Below are 24347 nucleotides of genomic sequence, written 5' to 3' on the forward strand. Positions count from 1 at the left end.
GGTGGAACACCTTGGGATTAGCTCTGATTTGAGTTCGCTACGAAACCTTAAGGAAGTGGTCAACTCTGAGAACCTCAGTTTCTCTGTTGGTATCGTGGGGGATAAGTGGATCTTTGCTTGGTAGGCCTGTACAGGGGTTGAGAGGTTCTCTTCAGAGGTCAAATGACTCATGGTCCCTTTACAGATGAATAGGGTCAGAGCAGGGCAGGAAAGCCTGGGGTCCCATGAGGTATCACCCAAGTCCCCAGATGGAAGAGGATAGGAGGAAGGCTGTGCTGGACAGGGTAGCAGATAGCACCTCCCTGGGGAGACTTCTAGAGCCCGTCTCACCCTGATCCATCCATGCCTCCAGAAGCCGGGGAGAAAGAATCACCCTGATCCTGCCAGAGGGTAAGCCTCATCTCCAGTTGGGCTCTTATTCTTCCCAGAAGTCTAGGGACATCCAAGTCCAGACACCATGGAACTTCATAGCTGGGCAGAACTGGTGGCCAAGGACCTCCAAACATCTCCAGGAGCCTGCTCTTAGGGACTCTTGTCCCTTCCTGCCTCTTTCCCCTTCACTTTCTTTCCCACAGCATGGCTGCTGCTGCTGCTGCTGCTGAGTCGCTTCAGTCGTGTCCAACTCTGTGTGACCCCATAGACGGCAGCCCACCAGGCTCGCCGTCCCTGGGATTCTCCAGGCAACAGCATGGCTAATTCCTATCAGTCCTCTACCCTAGCTCAAGGCCGCTCCCTCCAGGAAGCCTCTCTTGATCCTCACCCTGAGTTGGGTGCTCTCTTCTATGATCCCACAGATCCTTGTTCCTTCCCTTGGTGTGGACTGAGCCAGGCTGTGCCAGGGCTGGGGGTACCATGACCAGCAGGAACTAGCTCCTTATCCATGGTTCATCTCTTCCCTCGCATCGTTCTGAGTGACCTTTGTCAGTCCTCCGGCCTGGCAGGTGGGGGCTGTGAACCCAGGTCTGCCTGCCTCTCCCTGGCATGGACACCCAGATGGGGCCCGGCATGGAGGAGGGTCAGCAGGTGCTGGCCTAGTGTGTGCATGCAGGAATGAAGGACCTCACCTGCCTCTGAGCCTTGCTCTCAGGAGCCTCTCTGCTCCTTGGTACCAATTGCTACCTGCCATCTTTTGCTTATTATGTAAGACATTTTGGGGGGGAAAGACAAGAATAGTAAGGGAGAGGGCGCTCATCTGATCCTGGTATCCTTTAGGACAAGAACAAGTGAGCATCTGAAACCATTACCCCCTCTAACTCAGCATCTGAAAATCCCATTTCAGGAACCCTGGTCACATCGGATACTCCTTGAAAGTGAGGCCTCCACTCTCCCATGAGGCTGGGACAGAGTCTCCTCCAGCAGACCAACAGTGCTTTCTCCCTCCCTGAGCAGTTTCCTTCTCTGCCCTCCAGCACCACCCAGGAATGAGGGATGCTCTGGTGGGTGACCTCCCCAGGACCTACCTCTGGGGCCAACATGGGGGTGGGAAGGAGAGGATGAATAGGCAGCCTTTCTCCTGTCAAAAGCTCAGGATGGAGCCCTGCTGAGGCCTCCCAAGGGCTGTGATATCAAACTTCTGCAGCGGCTCCCAGGTGGGACAGGAGACAGTGTCAAGGGCAAGTATGGGGAGGTGAGGTCCCTGAGGACCGACTCCTGATCCTCCGCGTGCCTGGATGAGCACTGAGCTGGGAGTCCCAGGTCCGCGGATCGAGGCCTAGTTCTGCCTCAGCATCTTGGGGGGACCCTGGCCCTTGCTAACTGTCCCTTCTGGATCATCTGCACTGGGGCACCGCATTTAGCTCAAATTTGGAAGAATGGAAGGACGCTGGGGGATTGAGGGAGTCCCGGTCTGGTTGGGTTATGGTCCAGGCAGTGGGCAGGTGAGCTGAGAGTCATCCTCTCCATCTCTCAGATTGCCCCACAGAGACTGCCGAGCAGGCATCCTACTGTGTACTTCCGGCACCTGTTCCTGGCCAGCTGGTGTTGCCCCTGCAGTTCAACTACCATTTAATGCCTGGAAGATACAGCAGTGAGGCAGTTCAGCCCTGATGCCAGCTACCACCCCAGAGTCTGTGGCTCCCTGCTAGCTCCACCTGCCGCCAGGGCAGGACCAAAGGGGTCCAGCAGGCCCTGGAGGGTGGGACAGAACTGTTTCCTTAGACCTGACCTCAGCCAGAGCTTCTTCCAGGATCTGGAGGCCAACAGGCCCAGCACAGACCCCCTCCAACACTGCTCATTGCCCAGGGTGGCCCCGGGGATGGGCAGGGCTGAAGGGTCAGGGGCTTAACAGCTACTCCAGAAAACAGAAATCAAGTTGGCTCGACCGAAGCATACAATTCAGGAAGGGAACACAAACTCAGAATGCTAAACCACACAGAAATGCATTCGGACAACAAAATGAGAGAGAGAGAGGGCCACGAAGGAGGGGCTGGGGGCAGGATGGAGAAGAAGAAGGGGAAGGTGGGAAAGGAGGGTAGAATGAACCAGAAAAGCTGTGGGGGTGGGGGGTGTGGAAAGTCAAGAAAACTAAAGGACAAACCAGGAAACACAGCTTTGCAGCTCATTTGGAGAAAATGCAAGTTACAAATGAGTAGTCACTAAAAGAAAGAAAATGGAAGGGGCAGAAAAACCAACCAGAGATTGAGAGATTGAGAGAGAAAGAAAACCACATTCAAACCAAGCAGAGTGGCGGGGCTTATCTGGAGATGGGAGCGGCGCACAGCGGAGCCGGAATACCTACCTTCTCAGTGGTCAGGGACGGGAATGCAATAATAAAAGAGAAAAGAAGGTCTCCGCATTGGGAATGCAGAATCCGGGAAGACAGTGACGCTAAGCTGTGCTCCCCCTCTGAATCGGCAAGGGGCAGCCTTGCGGCTTTCGGTCTAGTCCCAGGGATGGGAGTGAGATCCTGCCCAGCCATTTCTGTTTGCTTTTTTTTTTTTTTTAACCCACGCGCTCCAAGAGTCAACCTTTCCTTAACTCTAAACAGAAAACCTCCCGAGGGCATGCAGGAAGCAGCTGATGGGAACAGAACCACAGCACGGGTGAAGGAGGGGCTGGCAGCATATGGGGAGAGAGGCCCAAGTCAGGGGGAGAGGTGGTGAGGAAGAGAAAGAGGGACACACATAGAGACAGACAGACCAAGAGACACAGAGAAACAAGGGCAGAAGGAAACACAGACAGAGGGGGGAAGACAGAGGGGAAGGTGGACCCAGACAGAAGAGAAAAGCTGTTTAAACAAGGCCGATCAGAGTGGACTGATGGGGTGAAAGGGATCATGCATTTAAAAGGGAAGGCAACCACGGACTCAATTTGGAGGACTGGCTCAGCCTCAACTCCCCTTTACCCCTGGCTTCAGTATCATTTTAGCAAAATTCATCCCTTCTGTCTTCATCCTGGAAGAAATGCCAAGATGTCCCTTCCTATCCTGACTGCCGCCCTACAGCTGTGGTCACTGCTCTTTCCTGTGGGGGTAGGGTGGGAGGGGGAGGCTGAGATGAGGCAGGTTGGGGAGATCCATGGGCACGTTTTCTTGGAGTCACTCTAGGCCACCCATTAGATGATGAGACTTGAGCCCGAGGCACAGGCCAGAGAGAGGCTGGGGGCCTTGCTCCCAAAGTCCTCTGCCATCCTCACCAAACAGCGAGGCTTCCTTTAACACTAGGGGCAGGTACAGCCCAGGCAGGTGGCCCTACTGCCTAAGGCTGCAAAACCTGCAGCCTGTGTGCTGGGGAGGGCAGAGCTAGCAAGCATGTTCTTGGGGGTGGAGGGAGGCAGGCGAGATGGGGTGGAAGGACTTGTCCCGTGAAGTCATCTTCCTCGTCTGTCCCACATAGCGTGCTTTGAGTCACTCCTTTCCCTTTCTGTGCCTGTTTATTTCCCCACATGTATGGAAACTGTGGGGGCGCAGGGCTCTGTGGGTCTCTGAGGCACCAATCGTGTAGAACTGGGCTGTGTAATGTTGGGCCCACCCACAGCTGGTTTTGGTGCGGGCAGGCTCCCGTGCTGGGGGGCTGAGAGAGCTGGAAGCCGGCCTTGACACCTGGTGGGATCCCCAGGGAGGGAAGCAGGAGCTGAGACACCCAGCAGCCACCTCCCACGTCCTCCTCCCCTTGCTCAGGGCTCCTGGAGTGGGTTTTCTATTGACAACCCTCCCACATCTTGGCTGTGCCTGGGAGTCTTGAGGTTAGAAGGCTGCGGTCTCCTTTTGGATCAACCTCTAAAAAGCGGTGTGACCTTGAGCTGGTCACTTGACCTCTCTGAGTCGCAGGGAACAATAAACAGCAGAACCCAGAAATCCACCTCTGCCCTGGAATGGGATGACTAAGAGATGTGTTGGGAGCTTAGCACTCAGTCTAGCCCAGGATGGACTTTTTCTTTTGCCTGAAAGTATCTGGCTTTGCAACCCTCACCTGAATTAAACTCTATCGTGTGTCTTCAGGTCCCTGCTCCAGGGCCTCCTAAGGATCTGAGACCTGGAAGGAATGGCACTGAGAAAGTTCAGGGCTCTGGGAAGCAATGGATGATGACCTCTTGCCTTCCCTGTGTTTCTCAGCTTCTCGCCAAGGTTCGTTATAGACTGAGACATGGATGCGCCATCTTTTGTTAATTTAAAAGCTGAAGCAGTCCCAGCTTATGCCCTGAGGTGGAGGGGAGGGCTGGCTGGTGCCCAAGGTTTGGCAGGAGCTGTTGGTACAGGAGTCTTTTTTTTTTTTTTTTAAGAGTTATCTTCCCTTTTAAATCCTGATTACAAAGGAAAAAAATATAGATATGTATATGACTAATGTTCACTTGAGATTCAAAAACCACCTCTGCATTAGAAGGAGCAATCCCCACAGAAACACACAGAAAAGCAAAATTCTAGAACAACATAGAAGATAGAGAAAAAAAAAAACCCGAGAGATGCTTTGCATTTCTGTACGTCACAAAATGAAAAAAAAGAAAGGAAATACAAAGAAAAACAAAATAACAGGAAAAATTACATAAACTTCCCCACCCTCTCCCCTTGCCGGCTAAACAAGAAATGGAATCACAGTATTACCACGTTTCAAATGGGAGGCTAAAAAAAAAACAAACAAAAACATAGACGGGGTTAAAAAACGGTGAGCTTTTTCTTTTCCCATTTGCTTCTCTCTCTCTTTTTCTTTTTTTTTTTAAAGGTAGCATCCAAGAATACCACCCCACCCTCTGGTACTTTTTCCCAAAGACATTTTTGGTTACTGGCCAAAGTCTGTGACCCCAGAGCCCACCTCACCTCCCTGGAATGAGAACTCATGTCATTTCACTCCTCTGAAAGGATCTGCAGGCAAGAGGGGATGAGGTTCGGGGGAGAGGCCTGGGATGTTCCGAAGTCCCAGACCTCCTAGGACGCAAGGGGTAGAGGGGATCTGGGGGGCATGCTTGGCGGGAAGAGTAACAAAGTGTTGTCTTCTAGAAAACTCCCAGGGCAGTGCCAACTCCTGTGTTTGATAGGGAGACAGGACTGGGGTGCTGCAGAGGCTTCCTCCCCACGGCCGGAAGCTAGGCGGCCTTCCGTGATTGCCCTCTCCTGGGGTTTTACTTAATTGGCCATTAAGTCTGCGCAGGCCCTGGGTGCTTTCTGGCTGTTGTTCGGGCCTCCAGGGCCGGGGGTAGCGGGGTGGGGAGATGGAAGGCCCTGATGGAGAGAACCTGCATTTCTGGCCTGTCAGAAGATAGGAAGTTTCTAGGAGAAGGTGTCTGGGGCGCTGTTCTAATCCAGCTCTGTGCCCACGGGGTTGGGGATGGGGACGCTCTATGGGGTTTGTCTGAGTTGGATGTCTCCTCTGTGGCCTGTGGCACCAGTCCCTCTCCTGGCCTCCCTCAGCTACCTCTGTGAGCCCTCTCCCCTCACCTAGACAGACCCAGGGACACGGGAGTGATCCTCCCTACGTAGCCCAACGAGTCCCCTCGGAGCCCAGGAGCCTGGCACCCTGTCCAGGTGGGGCAGTTTCAAGACAGGGGATGTCCTTAAATAAAAACCATCTTGAGACTCAGAGCCTTTTGTCAGCTGCCCTTGGCTTTGCTCGCTGAGGCCATAGGAGTAAGGGTGTTTGAGAAAAGAAAAGGAGTGAAAGGAAACAGCCAAAAATCAAAATGAAACTGACCGACACGTACATGTTTGCTGCTGAGACCTGAGGTCTGGGGCGGGTGGGACCTGCTGGCCTACCCACCCCAAGTCCCCTGTGCCCATCCGGTGCCCCTGCCAGCACTGCAGTCCCCTTCTCCCTGTGAGGGGCTCCACCCTGGACTCTAAGATGGACAGACAAAAGGGGATATGGGCCTCTGGGGGGACCTGGGAGAGCCTCCCACCCTGGCCCAGCCCATCCACCCAGGAAAGGCTTCTTCACCAGTCACCACACCGCCCATGGGTCTCCCGGAGTCTGTGCGCCTCCTAGAGGTTGGGTGGGGACAGCACCTCTGAGGGAGCCGTGTGTGTGGGGAGGTGCCTTAGGAAGGATGGGCCGAGGGAAGTGAAGCTGCAGGTTTGAGACCCCTGTCTAAGCAATGCCCCCAAAGGACAGGTTTTCCCTGGAGCAGGGACTGCAGAAATGCAAGGGGACAGACGAGGGAGAGGGGCTGTGAGGGGGCTGAGGAAGGAAGGGCTCTCCAGAGGAGGAAAGGAATCGGTGGGGAGAGGGAGACTCAGGGCGCCAATGACGCCCGGGGGGTAGGGGGGGGGCGGTCCTGATTCTTGAACCTTGTATCCCAACTGCGACCCCTACCACAGTCCACGCCCCCTCCTACCCCCAGACGCCCGCGGGAAGCGGGGCGAAGGCCTGGGTTCCTTTTCAGCTCGTTACCCAACTGGCTGATGCCCCAGTGGTCAGCCTGCTCTGGCCTTCAGTGTACCAAGGTCAGGGGTGCAGACTCCCCTCACCCTGACACTAAGGCCAAGTGGGCGAAACCACCCGGCCTTCCTGGCCGCTCTGGTGCGGGCAGGGCCCCGGGGAGCGGGGAGCGGCCGGCCCCCTGGCACTCACTGGCCCCTACCCCGCGGCGACCCGGCGCGACCCCGCTCCGCCCCCGACCCCGCTCGGAGCAGCCCGCGCGGCGCGGGAACCCTCCGCAAAGCCGAGCGTACGTACATCGAGCGGGCTCTGCGCCGAGCCCGGGCGGCCCCCGTGCGATCCGCTCCGCTGCCTGCTGCCGCCGTTCTGCTGGGGCGACCCCCATCCGCTACCGCCGGATGGGGACGGCGACCGGCTCCCGCTGGACCGCTGGCTACCCGTCTTCCGCCCGTCGTCTCGGTGCTTGGGGCTTAGCCTGCATGGGGGGAGCCGGCGTGGGACGCCCGGTCTGCAAGCTCCCGCCCCTCCCTCCTTCCTCCCCCACCCCCTCCCCTGCCCCCTCCCTTCGCCAGGAAACCCTTCCAGGGAGAGAGCAAGTTGCCAGCCCTCACATTGCCTTGGTCCCCAATCACAGTCGGGGGCGCCTTTGGGCAAGGGCAGTACCACGGTCCCAGGTGGCGCTGGGGATAAAGAACCTGCCCGCCGAAGCTGCAGATGTAAAAGGTGAGGGTTCGATCCCTGGGTGGGGAAGATCCCCTGGAGGAGGCCATGGCAACCCACTCCAGTCTCCTTGCCTGGAGAATCCCATGGACAGAGAAGCCTGGTGGGGATATAGCGAAGCTATAGTCCATGGGGTCACAAAAAGTTGGAGACGACGGAAGCGACCTCGCATGTGCTCAGCACAGCTGTCCTAGTAAATTTACCCACTGAGCTGTTCCTGTCTGTCCACCAGCGCCACTAACCAGCCTTGGGGACTGCAGGCACCCTCTCTCCAGCAGAAAGTGAGCTCGGCCACCCCTGAGAGCCCCCTGGTAGCCTGGCACCTACCTGCTGGGTGATCTGGAATTACTGTAATGGGAGGACAGGGAGGGGCTGTGGGAGCTGCCGCTGCTGTGACGATGGGACCTGCGGCCTGGGGACTCTGTGTGTGGCCTGGGAGAGAAATCGGCTGCCCTCACGTTCTGCCCCATCTCCCTGGGGGATCCCTGTGAAGGCCTGATGGAAGCCCCTGCTTCCATCCCTCATGTAGTTTACCCCTGCCCCCACAGCCCATGGGGGGCACCCCCATACTCTCCCCTCCCATAACCTCCACCTCCAAAGCCTCCCTCTCCTCCCATGGCCCCCATACCTCCCCCCACATAGTCTCCTACAAAAATAACACAAGCCGTGCCCATCCTGGGTACAGAGCTAGTCCATGTGGGTCATTTGTCAGTATTAGGAAAAAGGCGTCCTTCTCTCTAGGCAATCCCAGCCTCCCAGGATCTCACTCGGCCCTCAGCTGGTATTATGACTGCGCTGGGGGCGGAGAGGGGGCACTCTCCGCTTCCTCTCTGGGTCTGAATTTTTCCATCTGGGCAGCAGGGACAAAAATGAGCTATCTTCAAGGGGCCTGATTCTGTGATTCCAGAAGGCCAGGGGGTTTTTTTGAGGGGGATGGGAGTGCGTGCTGAGGGTCTGGAGAGTGGGAGAGGGTACTCACCTTTTCCTCTCTTTGTTCTTTTCTTTTCGTTTGCTCTTGGGGCTTCGAGATCTACAGAAAGCAAAGACTACCATGACAGCACAGCCTGAGCCTGGAGCTGGCCTGGGGAGGGTGGGGCCTGGGGGCCCTGGGCTGTGTCCAGGTGTGGTCCTGAGGTGTGCTCCTCTCTTGGGCTGGTGTGGACCTGCCCACCCCACCCCACTGCTTTGGTCCCTGTTACTCTGCCAGGCCTTCTTCCCTCCTTCTCCTGTAAGTCCTGGCCTGGATCACCTTGCATCTGGGCCCCACTTCTGTTCCCCAGGAGTGCCATAGGAGATGTGACCACGGCCCCAGAAGGAGGGGTGACCTGCCCTTTCCGTCTGACATTGGTCTTGGGAGAGACCCCTCTGATGAGTCGCCATGGTGAGGGTGGCCCCTCCAGACCTCATCTGTGTCCCCTGGGCCTCGGGTTCCCTCAGACGGGGCTCTCTAGGGCAGAGTCCAGGCCTCCTGCCCCTCTGTCTTATGTGGTCCAGGCCTGGTGCTTAGGAAAGAAATGCTTTCCCCTGGGCTTAATGATCTTCCTGCTTTGGGATTACTCTTCTGGCTCCTGTTCCATCTCATCCTGCTGTCTGGGATGAGCGCCTCAGCCCAGCTCCTTCTGCCTTTGACTGAGATGGACCAAGATGGACCAAGAAGCTTCTGCTCAGGCTTCTAAGGTCTTACCCTTTGGTCTCTCAGCCCCACTCTCCTTGATGTCACCAGACTCCTGCTCAATCCCTCTAGCCCTGAACAGATGCCTCCTTCTGACCAGAAACAAGGTGATGCTAAGAAATGCCAGAATGTGTTTCACCTCAGAGCAGAGTGGGTCGGGGGCAGGCCCAGGATTCTAGAGGTTTGGGTTCTAGAACCCAGGCTGCCTGCTTTGGGCCTCAGGCTCCCCATGGGGAGCGGGTCTGGCTCCAGCTCATCTCTAGGTCCTTCCCAGGACTGACGGGAATGGGACAGAGGATCTATGCAAGCTGATGCTGACCACTGAGGGGCAGGAGGGGCCCCCATTGGCCCAGAAGGACTGGAGCAGGGCAGGGGAGGGGGGAGATGGGAAACCGGGGGATTGGGAGAGCCAGGATTAGGTGGTGGTATTGTTTAGTCGCTCAGTCATGTCCCACTATTTTGTGATCCCGTGGACTATAGCCCACCAGCTCCTTTGTCCATGGAATGTTCTAGGCAAGAAGACTGGAGTGGGTTGCCATTTCCTTCTCCAGGGGATCTTCCCAACCCAGGGATCGAATCCACATCTCTGCATTTCCTGCAATACAGGCAGATTGTTTTACCGCTGAACCACCGGGGAAGCTCTGGGATTAAGGTGTGGCCATGGGCAAATGCTCACTGCTGGAAATGGAACTGAGAACTCTGCCCCTCCTCAGGGGTGCTGGGGGGTGGTGGGTCTGGCTCCAATGCCAACAGTGGGGATGTGACTGCCCCACAGCCTGCTGTCCTCCGCGCTGAGTTTTCTTCCACTTTCCACATGCCTGCCTCTACCTGGGTTCTGGCCTTACGCCTCCTTCTCTGCAATCCGTCCTGAAAAAGTCACTGTCCTGCTGTCGTGCTCAGAGCCCCTTTCTGGCTCCAAGCCCCACAGAGTGGAGGTTTCACATTCTGGCAATTAGGCCTGTTGGGGATTGGCACCGGCCCCCCAGAAACTTCACATGTAGGCACAGCCTGCTTGCCCTATCTCCTACTCACTGAGCCTTTCTACTTCAGGGAGATCCTTTTGCCTGCAGGCCCTTTCTCTGCGAATTTGGGGTCCTTATGTTTCTGTCTTCCCGACTGGCACCTCCACAGATATATCCCTTGGACACTGGATCGATATACTGTGTTGTCTGGACATTCTTGGGACTCCCAAGGCAAGGCTGACTCATGGGGCAAATGAGAGTTGTGATGGCCTTCCTCCTCCCCCACCCTCCAGCGCTCTGTCTGGCTCTGGGGAGGAGTCCCTGGTGTGGGAAGATGAAGCGGACAGGACCCTGGCAACGCTCCTCCCATCGTGGCTTCCTCGGGCCCTGCAGGGCAGCCACTGGCCTCTGTCCATGTCCTCCTGTTTCACCTCCACGGGGCGCCACTCACCTGTGCCGCCTCTTCCTCCGGGACCCAGATTCAGACCTGTAGGGCCACAGAAGGGTTCTCTTGAGCCCACGCACAGCCTTGGTCATGGTGGGGGGCGGTCCCACGGAAGTGAGCGGAGGCCCCTGGGGACAGAGGGTACCTGTCTCGGCGGTGTTTCTTCACACTCTTCTTCTTCTTGCGAAGGGGTGAGGAGCTCCCACAGCTGCGGACATAGTGACAGGCATGGGTGGGTGTGTATAGTGAACTGGGGCCCCGGGATGGGTGGGGGTGGCATGGTGGTGGAGATGGCTGGGAAAGCCCAGGAACCTGGGGCCTTGAAGTTGGAAAGGGGATTCCAGGGCTTCAAGCCAACTGCCATCCTACAGCGAATCAAGGCCCTGAGGGTCCACTAGGTCTCTGAGAGAGGTTGATGGAGCTGCCTGCGTTGTCCCCTCGTCACCTTTCCAGGCTCCTAGGCACTGTGAGCCAGGACTGTTTCAAACCCAAAGGTTAGAGGCTCCAGTGATGGTATTTCTGGCCTATGCGGGGAAGCGCTGGCATGTGGGCTGGTGCCCAGGCCCTGAGGTGCAAGCCTCCAGCCTCTGGGGGATGGCTCTGGACCCTCTCCCACCCAAAGACATCCTCTCCCCGCCCAGCTGGACCCTCCCTGCCCCACCCTCATCACTGACCTGCACTCAGAGTCTAGTCTCCTCTTTTTGCTGAGGGTGGGGCAGAAAGAAGGGGAGACAGACAATTGGATGGGATTAGTGTGGGCTCCAGACATTTGCCATGGCCTTACTTAGGACAGGGGAGAAGGCGCGTGTAGAGATGGGGAGCCATAGGTGACCCCAGCCAAGCCCCTCTTCCCCTGCCGCTGGCACTTGCAGGGTGGAGGGGGAGGGCGGGGGGGGGGGGGGGGGGGGGGGGGAGGTGTTGGGGAGGAGTGCAGGACCCCTGCTGAAGGGTGCTGGGGACCAAGAGCAGATGGTCCGAGGTGTGAGGCTGGGTCGTAGGCCTGTGCAGTTCGGGGGTGGCTGGACATTGGGGTGGGGAGGGGGGACTCAGTGGGGGAAAGGGTCTGGTGAAGGGGAGGGGCTCATTGAGGGGCGGGGCCCACAGTGCGGGGTGTCAGAGCCCTGCCTGCCCGGGGATGGGCACCTGGGGCCCCGCGCCCTTCCCGACGCCTCCAGCCCAGGGGGTGGGGGTGGGGGTGGGTGCGGCTCTCACCGGCTTCTCCGGTGGCCGCCTTTCTTTTTCTTCTTCTTCTTGGGAGGGGGCGACGCGGAACTGCTGGACCAGTGCTTGGTCCTGGGTGAGAAGGGGGGCGGGGTGGGGCGGGGCGGGGGTGAGGGCAGAGGTGACGGGGGAGGGGCGGCCCCCGCGGCCCCTGCCCCCACCCCCTACCCCCCGCCGCGGCGGGCGCTGACCTGTCCCCCCGGTGTCCGCGATAGCAGGAGGCGGGGCAGTCGCAGTCCACCGGGCCGTCGTCCTCGTCGAAGGGCGCGTACTCCAGGCCCAGCTCGGCGCCCTCGATCAGCCGCGGGGTCTCCGCCACGCTGCCGGCGACAAGGACGCTCAGCACCTGCTGCCCGGCGGCCGCGCCTTCCCGCTGACCGGGGCGGCGAGGTGGGGATGGCCCCGACCCCTCGAAGGTCATGGCGGGGGGGATCTGGGGAACCACACCGGGAGCCTCCCTCACGGGGCGCCAGCCTCAGCGCTGCTCTATTTTGTCCCCATCCTCAACCAACCAACCGTGCCCTATTTTGCAGAAGAGAAAGAGGAGCACCGAGCCCTCCCCCCTCACTTAGCCCCCTCTTCTAGGTTCTCACCCTCTGGGCGCCCCCTCCTCCTCAGTGAGGCCCCTCCCCTCGCTGAGGCCCCTCCCGACACGGATTCTTTGCCCCTCGGTCCCCTTCATTGCGCCTCAGTCCCCCTCATTGAGCCCCCCTGCACCCTTAACCCCAGAGGCCTCGTCCCAAGCCCCTTTCCCCTCCGCAGCACCCCTTTTCCGCCGCCGAGCCCCGCTCTCTCTTTGAGACCCTTCCCCCTCTCTGAGCTCCCCCGTCTCTGATATCTGTCCTTCCTTAATCCCGCGGTCCCCTCGCCCCTTCCCCGCCTCCCCCCGGCCCGGTCCTCCCTCCAGCCCCGCTGCCTCTCTGAAATATTCATAGCCTCTCCTCCTCTCCGCCGCCTCCGGAGGCCTGGCGGCTCTTCTCCCGCTGTCGGGCTGTCATCAATCACTGCCCAGTGGCAGCGGGCGCCGGCCTCGGCACCCTGCCCGCCTCCGGGGCTCCCCATCCATCTTGCCGCGCTCTCCCCTTCACTCCGCAGGGACCGCGGCATCTGGTCCCCGCTCCCGGGCTCAGGAGCCCCCAGCCATCTTCTGCCACCGACGTTTGCTCCCGGAGGGCACTTGGACAAGCGGGTGCTTTGTCCTTAAAGGCTGCTGGGCTTAAGGCAAGGGTGGGAGCTTTGAAGCTGCACATGTGCCCTAATTATGCACTGTCCCTGAGTCGCTGTGTGACCCAGTGCTTGTCACACTCGCTCCCTCTCTGAGCCTCTTTTTTCAACAGGGGAATCCTAATTATCTTATAGGATGGTTATGACAATTCCCTGAAGTCCTGATGTTGTCCAAATTTGTTTTTTTACTGGACACGCCCAGAAACGGACCCTCCAAAGGCCCAGGTCCAGGGTGATGGCCCCACATCTTGCATTTTTCATTCCTGCGCCGGCTCAGACAGCGCCCCTCCCAGATGGAGCCTAGTTTTGCCAGGCTCATCCTTTTCCTGCCCAGAGCAAGGGAGGCCAGGGCTGGGATGGCAGAGCATTAAAGATGTGACATGAGCTTTGGATTCACACAGACAGGTCTGAATCCAGGCATGACCACGCTCACTGAGCCTCTGGGTCCTTATCTATACAACCGGGAAAAGAATAGCCCAGCTTTGAGGAGAGGATTAAGTATGAGTCTGGCTATGAAGCTCCTGACAGGAGGCCTGGCCGGCAACTGTGGTCTTCCGCGCAGTCACCATTGCTAGACAGTTGGACACTCACACACCAACACCTCCTCTTCCAGGGAGAAAAGTGGTTTTGACACATGAAACAGACTGGGCAAGATCACAGCTACAAGGTGAGATTTTCAGGCACAAACTCCAGCAGAGCACCCACTAAGTAGCTCTTTGAAGACTGATTTTTGTATTTAAAAAAAAAAAAGAAAGCAGAATGTAACCCAAATTGGTCGAGGTTAGCTAGCCTTGAGGCTTGTGTCAAGAATGTCATTTGGTGGGCTTCCCTGGTGGTCCATTCTCCCTGCTCCCACTGCAAGGGGCACAGGTTTGATTCCCGGTCAGGGAATCAAGATCCCACATGCCTCACAGTGCGGCAAAAAAAAAAGAATGTTATTTGGATCCCAAACATGGTCCTGGCCTTGGCAGCCTAGAAGTCACACAGGTGTTACAAGAGGTTTTTCTGGGTGGATGGACGGTCATGTCGTTGCTCTGCTCCCACAGAGCCAAACACCCACACATCCCTTCATTCAAACCTCTCCTCTCTTCTCCACGCTCCTCTTCCTGAAGCCAGGGGCCTCCTACTTCCTGTCCCTGAAATCTCCAACTCCACAGCCTGTCCCAGGGCCCATCATGCCCACACAGCCCTCAGCCACACAAATGCCTGACACATACACCTTCAGTTCAGTTCAGTTCAGTCGCTCAGTCGTGTCCGACTCTTTGTGACCCCACGAATCGCAGCACGCCAGGCCTCCCTGTCCATCACCAACTCGTGGGGTTCACCCAGATTCACGTCCATCGAGTCGGTGATGCCATCCAGCCATCTCATCCTCTGTCGTCCCCTTCTCCTCCTGCCCCCAATCCCTCCCAGCATCAGAGTCTTTTCCAATGAGTCAACTCTTCGCATGAGGTGGCCAAAGTACTGGAGTTTCAGCGTTAGCATCATTCCTTCCAAAGAAATCCCATTTGGCAAAACTTAAGGGCACCACAAACATTGTGTGGGTGAGCTGGTGGGAGGAGGGAACTTCCCTTGATCCCGACAGAAGGCAGGGAATCCTTTCTTGCCTTCTGACATCGAGCTGGGTTAGCCACTAAGTCCAGGCCCTCACTGGGCCCTCCTTATTGCGCTGGCTGCACCCCTAGACACGTCCTTCCTTTCTACCCCTGTGCTGGGGACAGGGCTCCCCACCCCTGCCCCACCCCATCCTCCCTCCCTGAGACCTTATCGTTTGACCTCTCTTACTTTCCAGACCTTTCTAAGAGGCTGACTTGGGATCTTTTATCTGCTGGAAGCATGGAAAGACAGGCATGGGGTCTTCCCTGGTGTTCCAGTGGTTAAGACTCTGTGCTCCTAATGCAGGAGGGCCCAGGTTCAAGCCCTGGTCACAGAACTAGATGCCACATGCTACAGCTAAGAATTTACACGCTGCAGCTGAAAAAAAAAAAAGATCCTGCATGCTGCAATGAAGATTCCATGTGCCGCAACTAAGACCCGATGTAGCCAAATAAATAAAAAAAATTTTAAAGAAATAGACAGGCATAGAGGAGATGCATGTTTGGAGAGACATACAAGGTCTCAGAACCTTCTGGTTAAGACTTGTCCTGGCAGTTCCAGGGATGTAAACAGACTTAGGCTGAGGCCTCTACTGCTGGTTTTGTGTAGCTGGTGCCACCACGTCCACTTTGCAGGCTCTCTCAGGGCTAGAACACTGGGTTCTCCTGTTCTGACCTTCCTGGCTCATAATATAATATATATCACAAATAACACCACTCATGAGAATGTTCTCTAATGTATAAATGGTTCTCCATGGTTAACATTCCACTCAGAACCAATTCCTGATTTAGAGAAATTGCATGATCCCATTTCACAGATGAGAAAATTGAGGCCCCAGAGAGGGAAAGAAATATCTATGGTTTGGGGACCTTTGATTAAGAATGCAAGTTCACCTAAGCAATTGACTTTGAGATTCATGTGCACACAGGCCGGCCCTGGACTCTACTGGCTGGGCTTCCTCACTGTGGACGTTAGCTTAGCCACCACCTGCCTGCTTTGTAGACACAGTTGTGAGTGTCTGCACTGAATTCTAGATCTTTTTAGTGTTTTCTGCTCTTAAGTTCACATTTGTTAGCAAGTTTACTCCTCACTACGTCTGTGGAATAGGCAGGGGAGGCGTTCTTCCCCAATGACAGAACACACCGAGCCCCACAGAGCTGACCAAAGCAGGCCCAGCCAGAGTCCACTGCAGAGGGACCAAGGGTCAATCGGGGCTGAACCCAGCATCACCCGCGACTCCTGCTGGACCGGTGCTCCCGGGAAGGGCTCTGACCTGGGAAGAGATGCCTGTCACATGCTCTTCCTCCTGACAGCAGTTTCACTAATTAACTAGTTCTGTTTCCCTTTTGCCAGGAGCCTAATGGCCAATTGACAGATGACTGAGTTCACAAAGAGGAGAAGGAGGCTTCCAGGCAAAGGGGCTGCCCTTTCTGCTCACTCAGCCTGCGTGCCAGGCCTACTGGGGCTGGGGGGAGGGGGCAAGGGTGGCAGGAACAGAGATAAATCAGGCCTGGGGCCTCTCCTATAGCTCCTCATAGCATGGGGCAAATATATGAGACTCTTTGCAACGCCATGGACTGTAGCCCACCAGGATATTCTGTCCATGGGATTCACCAGGCAAGAATACTGGAATGGGTTGCCATTCCCTTCTCCAGGGGATCTTCCCGAACCAGGGATCGAACCCAGGTCTCCTCCTTTGCAGGTGGATTCTTTATTGTCCGAGCCACCAACCAAACTGCTAACAAACTTGTCTTCTATGTCTTTGACATTTTAGTAGGGTCCTGGGACCCTGCCAAGTCTATTCTCCCCTGCTTCCAGAGCAGGAGTCCTCCTTGGAGGTTTGTGTTTCCACCCAGAGAGCAGGGAGCGTGTCTTTTTCTTCTTCCCTCCCCGCCTCATAGCACTAGTACAGGGTTGGGTGTACAGCACAGACCCTCAAGACATTTCTTCGGACAATGGAACCTTTCTGTGACCTCCTTCCCAACATGTCCTGGTTCTCAAATGCGTTATTCATTCATTCAAGGAAAGAGAAGATTAGGACTACTGGAAAAAGCTTGGTAGTCATCCACTAACAGGAGAGTGTTCCAGCTGGGGATGGATGGGATCCCCAGGAAGAAGAGGGAAGGAGACCTGAGGACCTAGCAGATCCTTGTGGGGAGCCAAGACCTTAGAAGTGGGCAGGAGGAAGGGAGGAGCAGAAAGCCATCAGAGGGGCAGGAAGACAGTCACAAAGGGCTGACTCTTGGAAGCCAGGGAGAGGGAAAGCAGGTTTCCAGAAGGGAAATGGAGTGGTGGCACGTGCCAGGAGAGGCCAGGCCTGCAGAGGTGCCCAGGCCAGGCCAAGCAAGACTCAGACAGCTGCAGCAGGTCACGCGAGTCATGGGGGCAGAAGCCAGATCTCCGTGGCTTAAGGAAGTGGAGACAACGTGTACCACATGCTCTATAGAAATCTGATGGAGAAAAGAGAGAAACGTGTGGGCTGGTGGCTGGAGGAGAAAGCAGGGTTGGGGAAGGACCAGAAGCCGACTAAGAGGAAGGAGCCCAGGGGAGGGTAGAGCAGCAGGTGTGGGCTGGAGGGGCGGTTATCACTGGAAGGGCCCTGAAAAGGTGGCAAAGGTAGGTTCTGGAAGAGGCCTCCTGCCCTCACACTGGATGGAAGGGGAGAGGGTGGCTGTTTTTCCAGAGGAGCCCTGGGGGCATTTGAGGGGGCATGGGTCAGACAGGCAGGACCTGATGGTTTTGGAGGTGGTACGGGCAGCACGGACACATCTGGCTGTCTGGAGGTTTGAGAAGGGAAGGAAGGGAGGAGCTCACCCTGGCCTGGGGGCGGGGATGAACCTGCGGGGTGTTTCTGAGGCAGCCACAGCCCCTGCCGAGGGGGTGCTGTGGGCTCTGGGAGGCTCGGGAGACGGTGGTAGTGGTGTGACCTCTTCCCACCTTGTGGGGAGAGAGCAGGCCGGCTGAGCCTGGCTCCCCTAGAGCACCCACAAACCCCCACAAGCCTGAGGCTGGCGTGACTCTGGTTTTTGGGTTTTTTCCCCCTTTTTGGCCATACCATGTGGCATCTGGGATCTTAGTTCCCTGACTGGGGATTGAACCCGTGCCCCCTGCAGTGGATGTGTGGAGTCCTAACCATTGGACCATCAGGGAAAATCACCATCACCAACTCTGCTTCGCGCTCTTGCTCAAGCCAGAGAAGTGAGGCTAAGTGGGGTTAGCAGGGGAACCCCCCCACCCGAAATAGTCTACAATTTCTATAGGCTGGGCTTCCCTGTCTTCGAAGTCCATCTACTTCTGCAATGCTGTTTGCCCTCAAGACAACAGCAAGGAAAAGCATTCAGAAGGCGCTGCTGCTGTTTTACTTTCCTGCCAACAAAGGTGCCCAGGGACTTAGGGTCTCAGCAAGATGCCCACCCTTCCATCACATCGGGACACTTGCAGGGACAGGCCGGCCCCGCCCTCCTACGGCAGCTGCTCCACTTTATATGGTTTCGAGTGGTTGATGGTTCTCCGAGATGAAGTCTGCCTCCCTGTAACCTCCTTGTTTTATCTGAAGCCCACAGCACCCGGTGCTCCTCCTGTCCTGTGACAGCTGCAGAGACGTCACCCCTACAGAGCCTGTGCTCTCTTTCCTGGATGGGCCTTTGGCCGAGCCAGTGATGGCTTTTGGTGTGCTGGTCATTTCTCTCCAGCATCCGTGTTTACTCTGCAGGCCACTACCGAGGTGATAACAGTTGGGGCGGAGGGACTACTCTATCAGCCAGTAACACCACTGAGGACAGAACACTTCTCTAGTCTCCCGGTTTGCAGCCCAAGATTCCCAGAGATGAGATCTGGGCTCTCTCTCCCACCGCTGGGCCAGACATAGAACCCCAGGCAGCAGGGAGAGGACTTCAGTGATGCCCAGGTGCCCAGCGGCTCTTGCCTAGTGCCCTGGGCCAGGCCAGAGCTTCCGGTGGACAAGACCCGCGCCCTCTCCGCCTCCTCTTCTTTCTTCCCACCTCCAGCCCTGACCACCTGAGTGAGCCCTGGGAAAGGCTGCCCAGGGCTGGCCGCAGGCTGCACCCTCCCCTGCCCTGGGCCTCCCCACCCTGGCAGCACTCACATGTGGCCCCCAGGCCGGTCCTCCCTGGTGAGCATTCCCTCCTTCTCCATCAGCATCTGCCGGAAAGTCCTGACCTTCTGCCGGGTCTCCTCCTCTGAGTACCTGCGGGGCACAGGGAAGGTGAGAGCTGCAGTCTGGGTTCTGGTTTCCTCCCCACCTGCCCCCCCAGCCTCTCCTCCCAGCTCTCAGTCACGTGGGCACTCTCCAGCTTGATAGGACCTGTCCAAGGTCACACCACCAACAAGGTTCTCAGCACTGGGGAAGCTCAAAGCCAACCCATTTTGCACCATACCAGTCAACCAACCAACTAAACCAACAACCAGGCAAACCAACACATAAACTAAAGGGAGTGTTCCCAGAGGTGAGGAGACCTCCTGGGGAGGTCCTCAGCACATCCCCGCCTCTACAAGGTCAAGCTGCCAAGTAGCCAGTCCAGGATCCCAGGGGTAGATCCATGGCTTCCCAGCTTGGGATGGGGTTGTGGGTGGATGTAGTCTGGGCCTTGGATGGAGGCTCCTGACTTCTCTCCTCCGCTCTCCCTCCCTCCCTGAGCCCAGTCTCAGGCTGGGGACCAAAGCCCAGAATCATCTACTCCACAACTTTGTTCCTGCATCCTGGGGTCGCTGTCACCTCTCTCAGACCACCAGTGTGACAGCTGTCCAGGCCTCCCAGCCCATGTCCATGCTGACCCCTGGGGCGTCTGTGCTCACCCAGCCCCTGGCCCTGTGCCCAGCACACACCAGCTGTCAGTGGCTTTTGCTGACTGAGTCTTGTCTCCTAAGTTCCCACCCTCTCCTCCTCCTGGGCCGCCCTGGACAGAAATGATGGTGGCCAAATAGGAACTGGAGTCCCACCTCCTCTCTCATGTGGCTATGAGCTCTCTGTGCACACAGCAAGCCCACCCCCCAAACCCTATCCATGAAAACGGTACATCCTTCCCTGTTAGGGACCCCATCTCTTTTCTCCCTTCTTCCCTCCTCTCCTTCAACAAGCATTTGGGATTGATTCAGCCTTTTTGGAGAGCAATTTCGCAATTCTTTTCAAAAACCTTAAAAAAAAAAAAAAAAAGGAATACAGCTTTTGATTCATAAATTAACTTCCAGGTTTACTCTGTGGAAATAACCATGGCTGAACACAAAGATGTGACTCATGGGAAGTTTACAGCAGGACGAGTCCTCCTGCCTCCCCAGTCAGGTTAGGTGCTAACATTTGTGTTTCCATAGCAACCTCAGCCTCCTGGTTCCTCCTGGAGGAGTGGTTTCTGGGCTAGTCTTCATCTGTTGACTCTTTTGCATCCTGCACTGGCCTGGGAATTCCCCGAGGACAGGGACCTTGTCTGTCTGAATTGACCTTGTGTCCCCAGCATCTGGCACCTTGCCTGCTACATGGGGCCTCCAAAAATGCTTTTGAATTCTGGCGCGACAGTTTTTGAATCTTAGTGCTCCCACTTTCTAGATCTGTGACCTTGGACAAGTCCACATGCTTCTCTTAGTCTGAGTCTGTACATCTGTGCAATGGGATAGTAACCTGCCTTTCAATATTCTTGTAGGATTAAGGGAGATAATACGTAAAAGCACTTTGCACAGTGCCTAGCACACAGTAGGTGCTCAAGAAATGGTGGTGATTGAGGATTATTTGTCCCAGATCGATGGGGACAGAGGGTCTAATTGTCCCAGGCTCTCTGCCTTTTTCTACTCTAGACCCCTCCCAGGTCAGCAGGGTCCTGGATCCATAATCACCTGAACCTCTCCCCTCTGCTCTCCCAGGAGGCAAAGGCTGAGATGGAGAAGGAGGCTGGTACCCAAACCTTCCATGACCTGTGGGTGCAGCAGCACCTGCCAACTCAAGGGCATGCAGGAGGCCCGGCTGGCTAACAGTCAAGGGCTCGGACGGGGAAGAGGGTAGGCAGGGCGAGGAGGCCTGTCTCAGCACCCCAGCCTCCTGGCTCAGCTGCTTCCCCAGCCAGTCTGGCTCCCTCGCTGCCACTTCCATCATTTGGGAAAAATGCATCAAATTCATTTTTGCTCTGGGGACTTCTTGGGTTGCCCTCTGGGGCTGGGGTGGGGTGAGGGGACAATACATTTTAAAAGAGGTCTCCAGAGTGGAAAATGTCTCCTTCTGCCTGCCTTTGCCCAGATCCAGCATTTCCTAGAAAATCACTTCCTTGGTCATTAAGTTGATCTTCATCACGGCTCTGGGGGGCGGGGGATGTTTGTGGTGGTAGTGGCCCATTTTACAGATGAAGAAATAGAGCAGGGAGAGGGGAGGGCTCAAAGCTCCAAGCCCAGCTCAATGGTCCTCATGAGAAGGGGCATGGTGGGTAGGATGTGGGGAGGGGGATGTTTGGGGCCAAGCCTGGAACATCACCTCCTAGAGGCTGGGGGCTTTGTCCCTGTCTCCTCAGGGACTGTGGGCTGCCCATAGAGACTGCCCAGGAAGATGGCACCAAAGGCAGCATCCATCACCAGTGAATTAGCCACCATCCATCAGTATTAAGAAAGGGATTGCTTTTTAATGGGGCCAAAGAATGTGTGTTTCCATGACTAGCGGGAATATTTGTCAAATGCCTGCAAACCTGGTAAATAAATGCGAATGAACCAGTGTTTCTAGAAACGGATATTAATGACTGGATTTTTAGCAGAGCAAAGATCCCTAGTGTTTGTGGAGCACTTTCTGGGGACTGGAGTAGGGTGCTGGAGCTCTGTACTTGCCTTAGTCCACAGGCTCTTCAGAACAACCCCCTATTTAACAGGCCAGTAGCTATGGCTTGCCCAAGGTCACAGGCCAGAGCTGGAAGCCCCGACTGTTGGGTTCCAGAGTGGCTGTGGCGTCTACCGGCGCGGCAGCCGCTAAGAGATGGCAGAGGGAGAGGGTTAATAACCGGAGAGCTGGCTTTATAGGAGACCCCAGTCTAAGGACCACCTGGAGTGAGGGCTTGGGTGGCGGAAGGGCCCCTGATGGAATATCTGGAGACGACCTGTTGGGTACACCCCAGCGAGGAATGTGCCTTTGATGCCAGGGGATTAGACACGGTCAAGTGCCATCCCCCTTCACCTGAGGCTGCCCCCCTGAGATAATAAGCCTGCCACGGCAGGGGGAGATAGGGGACTTGTGGGGAGGGGGTGCCGTGAGTGAGGGCCCTTAGGAGTTCTCTGAAAGGTTGGGGAGAGGAGGGCTTTCCTATGGGGAAAGTTAGGTGAAGAGGGTGGGGCTTAGGAAGGAGGCAGGGCCCCATGAGGGGGACGGGGCTTTGTGCGCGGAAGAGGGCGGGGCTTGTGAGGGGAAGTGGGCAGGGCTCTGTGAGGGAGAAGGGGCGGGGCTTGTGTGGGGAAAGGGGTATTTTCCTAGAACGAAGCACGGAAGGCTGGCTCTAATCTGTCCCAGGCGTCTGTTCCCTAGCAACGCCCACCCGCCCACACTCCCTCCACTCCTGGAGTCTCTCAATTCAGCAGGATCTGCAGGTTTAATTAAGGTCTGGGACTCTCTCTGTATAAGGATACTCCACTCCCCATCCTAACCCCCGGGGATCTCATTTCTTTGGTCACATCCACAGCTCATCAAGCCTGTTTTCATTACCAGCTGGAAGTCTCCTTTCTGTCTGTCTCCAACAGCTTTCCACCCATCCATTCCTCTCTGCAGGGATCCTCCCCACCTCGACCTGGTCTCCAGCTGGAGGTGAACACCAAATTCCTGTGCCCTTTTCTTACAAGCCGCCCTGCCTGGCAGCCTTGGCCCTGCCTTCCTAAGGGCCTGTGGTGGCAGTGACAATCTCTGTCTGAGCCTCAGTGTCTTCTGGGCTCCACAGGGACGAGTGAGCCTTGTCTTGGCTGCCTCTTGGGGATGAACAGACAAAGGTGTGGTTTGGAAGGACAGCTGTACACAGGCGGTCTGCTCCCAGGTGGCTCCAGGCACTAATGCACTGGCCCTCCTGATTTCTCAGCTCACTGACAGTGCCAGCCTGTTAGGCAGGCCCTGCTCCCCACTTTGACTCCCTCAACAGCAAGCCCAGTAGTTTCAAAGTACTCAGGCAGATGCAGAAAGGAGCCTTGGGAAATCCAGTTTTCCTTGGAGCGGTAGAGATGGGAATGACTCTGTTCTCTCTTTTTTTTTTTTTTGCCTCCAGTTCCACATATGATGGCTGTCCCGTCTCCACTGGATTTTCAGGGGAGGTCCCTAAATCCTTACTGACTGATGCACAATCCTTCCTTCTCAGCCTGACGAACTCTTATTCATCCTTCAAGGCCCATTCAAATGTCTTCTCTCAGAATCTCCCCTCTGAGCTCCTGAAGCATTTGACCCTTTCCTGTCCTGCTGTCCTCTCTATAATCCTGATTCTAACCTATTTTATGGTGGAGTTGGTGTTAACATGCCTGTTTCCCTTCTGAGATGGGGAAGAAATAGGGGTTGGGAGAGGGGTCTTTGAGGAAGTGACTCCAGTTCGGCTCTGGGGACCAGTGTTGCCCAGCACAGCATCTGGCCCACTTGTGTGCCCCTTGTTCTGAACTGCTGCTGCTGCTGCTAAGTTGCTTCAGTCGTGTGCGACTCTGTGCGACACCATAGACGGCAGCCCATCAGGCTCCACCGTCCCTGGGATTCTCCAGGCAAGAACACTGGAGTGGGTTGCCATTTCCTTCTCCAATGCATGAAAGTGAAAAGTCAAAGTGAAGTTGCTTAGTCGTTCCCGACTCTTAGCAACCCCATGGACTGGAGCCTACCAGGCTCCTCCGTCCATGGGATTTTCCAGGCAAGAGTACTGGAGTGAGGTGCCATTGCCTTCTCCGAACTAGACAGGGTGAAATCTAAGCTTCTGGATGTGGCTGCTGGCTGGAATTCCCTTGCTGAAATCACAGGCACCCTCACACGTAGTAGGAGCCCGCTGTGCGTTCTTGCCTGGCTGCCGCACCTAACTTTAGACCAGGCAGCTCGAACCACCCATTTTACATATGGGAAAACTGAGGCCTCGAGTTGTCATTAACGTTTACATGCCCCTCTCCTACACCAGACTGGATGTTTCCCGAAGGCATGGGCTGTGTCTCCTTGGCTGCTGTGACTCTAAGCCCAGATGAGAACTTTATATAGAGCAGGAGTTCAAGACAGCTTATTGGTAGAATAAAGTAATACATGAATGAAAGTTCAACTGGGCCTGCAATAGCTCAGATTCTGACCTTTCAGGCTCCGGGATCCCAACGCTGGCCCCGCCCTGGCCCCGCCTCGAGTCCCTCCCGGCCCCGCCCACAGCCCCGCCCTGCCCCCTTCCCCGCTCACCCTTGCTCCTCCATCATCTCCTGCAGTTCCATGCACTTGAGCTCCACGCGCCGCTTGCGCTCATGGTCCAGGATCTCGCGGTGCGCGCGCTTCACCAGGCCGGGCTCCGCGGCGCGCAGTTCCTCCTCTGCCCGCGGCCAGGCCCCAGACGAGACGCCCGGCTGCGGGAAACCGTTCGCCGCGTCGGGCGGGGACGGCACGCTGGCCGCCCCGTTATTCACGGTGGATGACATAGTGGCTGCCCCTGGAGCGGCTGGCCTCGGCCCTGCGGGACAGACACAGACACCCGGCGGGATGGTCACTTCTCGGCCACCTTCTAAGCTCTTCTCGG

General features: G+C 56.5%; 1 protein-coding gene and 1 long non-coding RNA gene across 7 annotated transcripts in view; one reads left to right on the top strand and one right to left on the bottom strand.

Annotated features, from left to right (window-relative positions):
- The window catches only part of SRRM3 (serine/arginine repetitive matrix 3), a 53936-nt gene that overhangs the window by 7224 nt on the left and 22365 nt on the right, over positions 1-24347 (bottom strand). For 2 of the 4 annotated variants that reach the window (XM_086374422.1, XM_086374424.1), the window contains exons 2-11: positions 24017-24281; positions 18752-18853; positions 12018-12146; positions 11818-11898; positions 11280-11309; positions 10751-10813; positions 10612-10647; positions 8506-8556; positions 7854-7958; positions 7104-7281 (exon numbers count right to left, since the gene is read on the bottom strand). In XM_086374422.1, coding sequence (XP_086230548.1) covers positions 7104-7281; positions 7854-7958; positions 8506-8556; positions 10612-10647; positions 10751-10813; positions 11280-11309; positions 11818-11898; positions 12018-12146; positions 18752-18853; positions 24017-24281 — 1040 coding nt within the window. Of the gene's footprint in view, positions 1-4903; positions 5057-7103; positions 7282-7853; positions 7959-8505; positions 8557-10611; positions 10648-10750; positions 10814-11279; positions 11310-11817; positions 11899-12017; positions 12147-18751; positions 18854-24016; positions 24282-24347 lie in introns of those variants that run through there. The other 2 variants (XM_086374425.1, XM_086374423.1) reach the window with 2 other exon arrangements.
- On the top strand, positions 389-6013 carry LOC147344952 (uncharacterized). Of its 3 annotated transcripts, XR_015154401.1 has the most exons (3): positions 389-1436; positions 4439-4564; positions 5157-6013. It is a non-coding gene; the product is annotated as an uncharacterized LOC147344952 (long non-coding RNA). The 3 variants fall into 3 exon arrangements; XR_015154399.1 differs by lacking the exons at positions 4439-4564; positions 5157-6013 and adding an exon at positions 1910-2788 and having other exon boundaries at positions 1023-1436; XR_015154400.1 differs by lacking the exon at positions 5157-6013 and having other exon boundaries at positions 1099-1436; positions 4439-4781.

This window comes from Bos grunniens, chromosome 25 (assembly GCF_055505025.1).
Source record: "Bos grunniens cultivar Pamir isolate PY7600 chromosome 25, Bosgru_T2T1.0, whole genome shotgun sequence".
Taxonomy (NCBI): domain Eukaryota; kingdom Metazoa; phylum Chordata; class Mammalia; order Artiodactyla; family Bovidae; genus Bos; species Bos grunniens.